Source organism: Symsagittifera roscoffensis, chromosome 1 (assembly GCF_963678635.1).
Source record: "Symsagittifera roscoffensis chromosome 1, txSymRosc1.1, whole genome shotgun sequence".
Taxonomy (NCBI): domain Eukaryota; kingdom Metazoa; phylum Xenacoelomorpha; order Acoela; family Convolutidae; genus Symsagittifera; species Symsagittifera roscoffensis.
This window is the reverse complement of record NC_087062.1, coordinates 85,739,238-85,748,041: the sequence shown is the minus strand read 5'-3', so window position 1 is coordinate 85,748,041 and position 8,804 is coordinate 85,739,238. Positions and strand designations below refer to the sequence as shown.

The window sequence follows — 8,804 nt, the reverse complement described above, 5'->3', positions numbered from 1 at the left end:
ATTGAGAGGGATAACTTTGAAAAACATCAGAATGTCAACGTTACTTTCTCCTTGTGATGTTATTACAAAACTAAAATTTGAGTGTCACTATTGCTATCTTTGTAATCCTTCGTTGCTGATATGCCAATCTGTTGCGGGTGCCCCGTGTTCTGGGGTAGTTAGCAGGCAGATATAATCAATATCAATTTCCCGCGATTCTCTGTGCAGTTGGGTGGCACTTCATATACTCTAGCTTCGTGGCTCGCTTTCTATCCCGTCACCTGCCACCATGGATCTCCATGCACAAGACAAATTTCATCGGGGGGGGGGGGTGGATTTTTGACATGTTTGAACCATCTAACACGCCCAGTGTGCAGCTCCGTAGACACTACATGCATTCTCAACCTTGAGACAAATCATCGACTGGTTCGATGTAACATATGTCAGATGTTGGAAGCCATATTTCGTTGAGTTGAAGCAAAGCAGAGTAGAGCACACAGATGCGGATAATGTCTTCCCACGGTTTTTTTGCGAGGTACGTTTGAACATTAGAAAAGGGAGGAGTTTCTTGAACTTTCCGACAAGTGTACTTCATCTGGCAAAGAATGATTACTTCCGCCTACTTTTGCATAGAGTATACCGCATAGACACTAGAAGCTAATTCCATGTCGAGTAAGATTCCCAATCTGTCTAGCAGCAACGATTGATCTCCAGCCTTCAGCTTTTCGGGTAGGATGCCATACGGCCAGCACATCTACCATGTTTTAATTTCCTAAGAGCTTGCAAATTAGCCTCTAGGCATTGAAATAAGGAGCGCTCTCCTAGTGGAGGGACCTCAAAGAGCAGATTACTGAGTCACTCAAACTCAATATTGCAAACTCATGAGCTGCCTTGCAAAGTGCTCGACCCAAGCCCTTGTCTTATCACCATAAAAGAGTGCTTGTTTATAAGCGTCATTCAGAGAAAAACTTGGTGGTTTTTTTTCGATTTGTTAGCTTATCTTCAACAGCCCGGTATCATTGGGAGAAACGTCAGCACATAATCTCGGCTTTCATCGTGCTTTTATGGTTTTCCGCGATGGCCAGACCCTGCCTCTCAAACACAAAAATCAACAAGACCAACACGTTAACGGCAATTCTAAAATATCTTCCGGCGATGCCGGCCAAACAATCTGATGAATGTCTGGCCATGAATAATTTGAATGTTTTTGACGAGGCAACTTTTTGAACAACTGAGATTTTTGAGGCATCTGAGAACTAGGTCGCTCCCTTTTTTGGGTTTTGCTCTTTGCTGGAGTCCTCGGAAGGAAAGATCATCAGGCGATGATCTTTATTTTCGGGTGTGTTTTTGTTTTCTTTCTATAATCTGATTACAGGGCCGAATTGTGCATTTTGTGAAATATAAGTGAATTCCACAACAGGTCAAAAACAAAAAAATGTTGCCCGATTCCGCATCATTGCTTTTTTCTTTGATCTTCTTTGCTGTTTTGAATTTCACGGACGAATAGGAGAAACACCGTATTGCTCAAAATTGTTCCAGAAAGAGGTAACTTTACGTAATCCGCAACAAATTTTGTGACATCCGCAAAAAAATCTTCGGAGCCAGAAGAAATTGTGGAATCCACAAAAAAAACATAATATTTATGTTTAGTACACTTAAGCTGTCGTGGAATCTGCAAAATATAAGCGCAATCCACAATTTGTAAACGAATTCCGCAAAATATAAGTGGAATCAGCAATTTGTGAGAACAATCGCACAAATTTGCAAAAACCGGAACAACTACTTATTTTTGCTCGTTGCGCAAATCGCAACAAAACTAATGTGCCCACAAAATTTACGTTAAAACTATGGTAAAACTGGAAGTCACTTATATTTTGAAACATGTTGAATGACTTTTCTCTGGAACCCAATGGCCTACAGACATCAAATGGTGCGCCCATCCAGTGGCCACAGTTCGGCCTCGTAATGTTTTTTGAATTTTTCATTTCGGAAAATTTTCATCGGGATAAAGTTTTTCAACTACATTTGAAGATAAAGTGAGATTTTTTGCAATGCTATTAGGGGGATGTCCGTTTTTTTAACCTTTTTTTGCCCTTAAATTCTTTTCACACAATCTTTTGCAAGCAATATCGGAAAATTCATGATTTTTCAAAATAATAAATTTGCAACATTTTTAGATTATCAATTTTTTTTCTATAAATTACCTAAATGGGTACATTACCTTAGAATTAGCTAATTTATAGAAAAAATATTGATAATCTAAAGATGTTGCAAACTTATTATTTTGAAAAATCATGAGTTTTCCGAAAATGCTTGCAAAAGATGGTGTGAAAACGGAACTGAAAGACAAAAAAAGATAAAAACTGACATCCCCTTTATAGCATTGCAAAAAACCTCACTATATCTTCAAATGTAGGTAAATTTTTTTATCCCGAGTAACGTTCAAATAGTCAAATTTGGCAAAATTAGGAAACAAGTGTAGTCGGAAATTTGGAAGTAGCACAGAGGGTTTCAAGCACAGTTATAAGTTAACAAATTTTAACTTAGCCAGGAAAAAAATTTACGGGGCTCAGCAAACAACAATTAAATCTGCAATTCAGAACAATTCTACAGACTTGAGCCTTTCTTGTGAAAAAATCAAACCAAAAAATTCAAATTTTTGCCAGTTCCTTTTTTAAATAAGTTTGTTTAGTTTTGAAGTTGCGTGTCGGGAATGGCTAACTTTAAAAACTGCTTACTTGAGCCAAAAATGCAAACCAAACAGTTCTTTTGACAATGAGGAAGATACATAGTGGTTCATTTTTGTTTCTTTGGTACTTGATTTTGCAATGAAAATTTACAACAAAAATTACGAGGCTAATCTGTGGCCACTGCATGGGCGCACAATCTGGTGTCTGTAGGTCACTGGGTTCCAAAGACAAGTCAATCAACATGTTGCAAAATATTAGTGACTTCCACTTTAAAAATTTGCTTGGTTACTGCTCACAAATAGTTTTAACGTAAATTTTGTGGGCACATTAGTTTTGTTGCGATTTGCGCAACGAGCAAATATAAGTAGTTGTTCCGGTTTTTGCAAATTTTTGCGATTGTTCTCACAAATTGCGGATTCCACTTATATTTTGCGGAATTCGTTTACAAAATGAGGATTGCGCTTATATTCTGCGGATTCCACGACAGCTTAAGTGTACTAAACATAAATATTATGATTTTTTGTGGATTCCATAATTTCTTCTGGCTCCGAAAATTTTGTTGCTGATTCCGTAAAGTTACCTCTTTCTGGATCAATTTTGAGCAATACGATGTTTCACCTCTTCGTCCGTGGAATCCAAAACAGCAAAGAAGATCAAAGAAAATAGCAATGATGCGGACTCGGTGTAAAGGAGGGTATAGTATATTTATAGCTCATTACCCTTTTTATATTTTACCTATCTCCCATTTAGACCCGAAAACACCCTAATTTTGTCGAAAAATACCAATTATCGACCAAACTGTTAAATTCAAATTTGGATATAAAATTTTCGAACATAATGAACTTCTGCGCAGTGAGCTACTACGTAGTTCAAACCCCTAACAATGAAAACCGCGCGGAAAAAGACTCAGTAGAAGTTGGCGAAAACAAACTTTCTGATCAAAATTTTTTCATGATTTTCCGCTTTTTGTTTTTGGCCTGTTGTGGAATTCACTTTTAACTCACAAAATGCCTAGTTTGGCCTCATAATCAGAAAATAGGAAGAAAAGCAAAACACACCCGAAAACAAAGATCTGATGATTTTTCCTTCCAAGGACTCCGGCAATGAGCAAAACCCAAAGAAAGAAGCGACTTAGTTCTTAGTTGCCTCAAAAATCTCAATTCTTCAAAAAATGGCCTCAACAAAAAACACTCAAATTTCTCATGGCCAGACATTCAAGCTAACAGATTGAAAAGTTTTCCTCTGGATGACTTATGATCACGCACTCTTTGATAATGATAAGACAAGGGTTTCGGGTCGAGCACTATGCAAGGCGGCTCAATGTTGAGTTCGAGTAAATCAGTAATCTGCTCTCTGAGGTCACTCCAGTATTAGAGCACTCCTTTCTTTAATGTCTAGAGGCTAATTTGCAAGCTCGTAGGAAATTAAAACATGGTTCCCGAAAAGCTGAAAGCTGGAGATCAATCACTTCCCGAAAAACTGAACGCTGGAGATCAATCGTTTCTGCTAGACACCGATGAAATCTTGCTTGATATGGAATTAGCTTCTGGATCTATGAGATCTACTTTATGCAGAAGTAGGCGCAAGTACCCATCTTCGCCAGATGAAGTACACTTGTCGGAAAATTCAAGAAACTCCTCCGTTTTCTAATGTTTAAACGTACCTCTCAAAAAAAAACGTGGGAAGACCTTATCTGCATCTGTGTGCTCTACTCTGCTTTGCTTCAAGTCAACGAAATATGGCTTCCAACATCTGACATATGTTACATCGAACCAGTCGATGATATGTCTCAAGGTTGAGAAAGCATGTAGTGTCTACGGAGCTGCACACTGGGCGTGTTAGATGGTTCAAACATGTCAAAAATCTTCCCCTCCCCGACTCCAGCAAAGAGCAAAGAGGACTCCAGCAAAGAGCAAAACCCAAAAAAGGGAGCGACTTAGTTCTCAGATGCCTCAAAAATCTCAGTTGTTCAAAAAGTGGCCTCGTCAAAAACATTCAAATTATTCATGGCCAGACATTCATCAGATTGTTTGGCCGGCATCGCCGGAAGATATTTCAGAATTGCCGTTAAGGTGTTGGTCTTGTTGATTTTTGAGTTTGAGAGGCAGGGTCTGGCCATCGCGGAAAACCATAAAAGCACGATGAAAGCCGAGATTATGTGCTGACGTTTCTCCCAATGATACCGGGCTGTTGAAGATAAGCTAACAAATCGAAAAAAAACCACCAAGTTTTTCTCTGAATGACGCTTATGAACAAGCACTCTTTTATGGTGATAAGACAAGGGCTTGGGTCGAGCACTTTGCAAGGCAGCTCATGAGTTTGCAATATTGAGTTTGAGTGACTCAGTAATCTGCTCTTTGAGGTCCCTCCACTAGGAGAGCGCTCCTTATTTCAATGCCTAGAGGCTAATTTGCAAGCTCTTAGGAAATTAAAACATGGTAGATGTGCTGGCCGTATGGCATCCTACCCGAAAAGCTGAAGGCTGGAGATCAATCGTTGCTGCTAGACAGATTGGGAATCTTACTCGACATGGAATTAGCTTCTAGTGTCTATGCGGTATACTCTATGCAGAAGTAGGCGGAAGTAATCATTCTTTGCCAGATGAAGTACACTTGTCGGAAAGTTCAAGAAACTCCTCCCTTTTCTAATGTTCAAACGTACCTCGCAAAAAAACCGTGGGAAGACATTATCCGCATCTGTGTGCTCTACTCTGCTTTGCTTCAACTCAACGAAATATGGCTTCCAACATCTGACATATGTTACATCGAACCAGTCGATGATATGTCTCAAGGTTGAGAATGCATGTAGTGTCTACCGAGCTGCTCATTGGGCGTGTTAGATGGTTCAAACATAACAAAAATCTTCCTCCTCGATAAGATGTTGACCTCCAACAAAAATCTTCCTCCTCGTTGACCTCCATAAGATAAAGATGCTTATCATATGATTTCATACCTGGAATCTAAATTTATATTGGTTTATTGGTGTAAATATCTATACTTTGATTGAGGTGGTGACAAAATGCAATTTATCTCCGAGACTATTGCTACTTACCTTATGGTTTTTTCAGTTTAGAAAAAATTTGGCAGTTATGTTTTTGGATTAACAAAAATCGTACGCGAACTTCAAAATTTTTAAGACTTTGCTTCAAATGAAAAAAGACTGTTTGATTTTTCTTTGATTATGCCGACAACATTTTTCTACTTTTTTCAATACTCAGCGCGCCTATTCTTTCACACTCTGTAATCGTTATGAAGTTTTCGGTAAAGCTTCGCCGTTTTAGTGTATAGCTTGCGACACTGTTTACTAGCCGAATTCTGTTCTTCAAAGCCCAACAAACTTTTCCCTTTTGATTGACCAAAAATTGCGTTTTTCCTGGCATGTGCTCCAATCTCAAAGTTAACACGAAGAGGCTCCTTCAGGAAAAAATTGCGGTTTTTGGCCCCCAATTCGCTACAGTAAAAAAAGCTTGAACATTAGAAAAAAAGGTGAGAAAGCTCGAACGATTTAAGAAATGGATGGGTTGAGGACGCATTTGTTCAAACTTTTCCAGCATTGACAGCCAGAGCGCTTAAATTTCTGTTGACAATAAAAAATGCATAGCGACAGGGGCTGAGATTCGACCCCCTGCCGACCCAAAGGGTCCCCCTTTATACTATTTTGAGATATCCATTTTTGCCTGACTGACGCTAAAATATTTCTAAAGGCACCTTCGGCGCCAATGTATACAAATTTTTAGGGGAGAGCGCGCTCCAAAAAAATGCAATTTTTGGTCAAAATTGTCCAAAAATTGCTTACAAACGCCTTTTTTTACCTGTTTTTTCTTCGAAATTTTGCCTGCAGCGCGTAAATTTTGGCCAAAACAGGTTTTTTTAGTGATTTGGAAGAGCTGGAAAAATCAATTTGCTCGACCTAAAAAAAAAGGTCCACAAAATTTTTGAAAATCCGCCCCCCCTCCCCTCGAGAAAATCCTAGATCTGCCCCTGCATAGCGACCTAATTTTTCAAGCGGTATAGTTTTCAGATTTAAAACACGTGCCAGCACAAATATTGTATTTTTGTAAATTTATTTATAATTGTTCATCGTTCACAAGTTGCTCCTCGCCGTTTTCTTTGGTAATTTCAGTTTCTTTCTTCGATTCTTCGTTATTTTCTTTTGCCCAGTTCAAAATCTCACTTTTGTTCACAACAAACTTCTTTTCAGCTAACTCTGTCGGGACTTTGTCGATTCCGCCGTATATTTCCTCTTTCGGTTTTGGCCAACGAGTCGGAATGAGCTTCGGAATGGGCCTCGGCACGAACTCCGATTCGTATGTCGTGGCATGACCGCGTATCGGATGTAACAGCAGCCTCTGACTTGCAGTCGGAACAATGGATCCGGCAACTTTTTCCAAGTTTTTGTTGCACCCATGTCTCGTGTAGTTTTCCTGTCTCAGATGCTGAGGCGACTCAGGGTTTCGAAAAACACGACCTGTGGTCGTCTCGAAGCAGCTGTTTGACCTCTGAAGTCGCATGTTTTGCTCACTTTTTGGCTCTCGCTCCGCGTTGAATGCAGATTTGATGTTAACACCAGGCGGCAACCCTAGGTAATTATGGAAATACGAAGACGAAGTTTTAGCTCGGATTGCCGACTGAACTTTCCGGTCTCCGAAATCGGGAGTTTGTGGAATCATCAGGCCAAAAGGCTGGCTTCTAGGCAACTGGTACATCATAAATGGCCTCAAGGGGTGTGGATTGTTCCGTCGGTTTCCACTGCCAGAACCCGAACGAATTGGCTCCATTTTGCTCGGCTCTTTCTCGTAAAACTGTGTACTGTACGAAGAGGTGTAATGCTTTCGCAAGTCACCCAGTTCGTCGGCAGCACTCGGGTAAGCCGAGAGTGGTCGTGTAATGCACGTTGCAGTCAGGGGACGATGAAATTGCCGGTCGTATGTTGTCTCGTACGCGTCTAAAATTGCCGACTTTTCTCGTCGCAAACTGAACTGCGATCTGTTTGTGGCCTGACTACGTGTAGATCCGAGAGGTGTCTTGACACGAGAGGTGGTCGGTCGGCTTTCTGTAGTCATTGGCCGTTTTATGACGTCATCGGCCTCCGATTCTCTTAACCAGGGAACGGAACTCTCGCCGTTGATAAGACAGGCACATATTTCCAGACACTTTCTTCGGTCTGTGACAGTTGATAGCTTGTCAAAGTAACTTAAAATGTTTCGAGCATTGATTGCGTTGAGGTCTTGCCTGTCTTGAAGTTCCAGAACCAGCTTTCCTTCCAGATATGTTTTCAAGAGTCCCAGATGGGATTCTTCGCATGTGTGGAGTACTTCGTAGAACTGAGAGTCCAGAAGGTCCAAGACGTCGCCAGCTTGTTCGGTTGTCTGGAGTACATTGCATTCTTGATGTCTTGTGACAATATCCGAAAGTAGTTGCTTTCCAGTGGATTTAAGCGGGTTTAAAATATCTCGGTTGCTAGAGACAACCTCAGAAGCTAACATTTTGCTTACAATTCGCTTTACAGCAGTATAACTTTACGAAGCACGCATCTTAAACGATTTTATTTTGTATTGGTATAGTTTAACACGAACACTACAACTAGAAGTTTTTGATACTGTAATGAAAATTGAACACAGAAAAAGGCACGAAGCTCTTGAGAAATGAAGAAAGTATAAAACTTCATCTGTACAAAGCGATCAAAAGCGCCTGGCTAATTTCAATGACTTACAGTTGTCAGCCGTTGAATTTTGACGCACGATTATCATTTTGATCAGTGGTAGAAATCTGTTTTGGCGGATTAATTACTTGAATTTTTTTTCATGAAGTGAAAATCGAACTAACGAGCTCTTTAGGTCTATCTTAATGAAAAAAAGACGCTGGAGTCTTTGTCGAGAATGACACCCATTTCTCTATCAACAAAACTGCAAATTCTTTAATTATTATCGCAGAAAAATTGACGGGAGCACAGTGGCGAACGGCTTCTTTCCGGTTAATTCCCTTCACTTCCTATTTGATACTACTTAACGATACCTGATTTTAGGTCACGTTTCCTTGAAGTTTGCATAGTTGAGGGTCACATATTAAGTTAAGAAACGTTTACTGGTTTAGATAACGTTTAAGAATGCTAGTCACGAAAAGTATTAATTTACAA

At 39.9% G+C, this 8,804-nt stretch overlaps 1 protein-coding gene across 1 annotated transcript; it reads right to left on the bottom strand.

The window, feature by feature from the left end:
* Positions 1-6,701: 6,701 nt before the first annotated feature.
* On the bottom strand, positions 6,702-8,285 carry LOC134857144 (uncharacterized). Its single transcript, XM_063873520.1, has one exon. The coding sequence runs from the start codon at positions 8,152-8,154 to the stop codon at positions 6,736-6,738; it is 1,419 nt and encodes a 472-aa protein (XP_063729590.1). The 5' UTR covers positions 8,155-8,285; the 3' UTR covers positions 6,702-6,735.
* Between the last annotated feature and the right edge of the window lie 519 nt (positions 8,286-8,804).

What these genes read in the sequence shown, in the direction of transcription:
- LOC134857144 (XM_063873520.1), bottom strand. Translation starts at nt 8,154, where the DNA reads ATGTTAGCTTCTGAGGTTGTCTCTAGCAACCGAGATATTTTAAACCCG.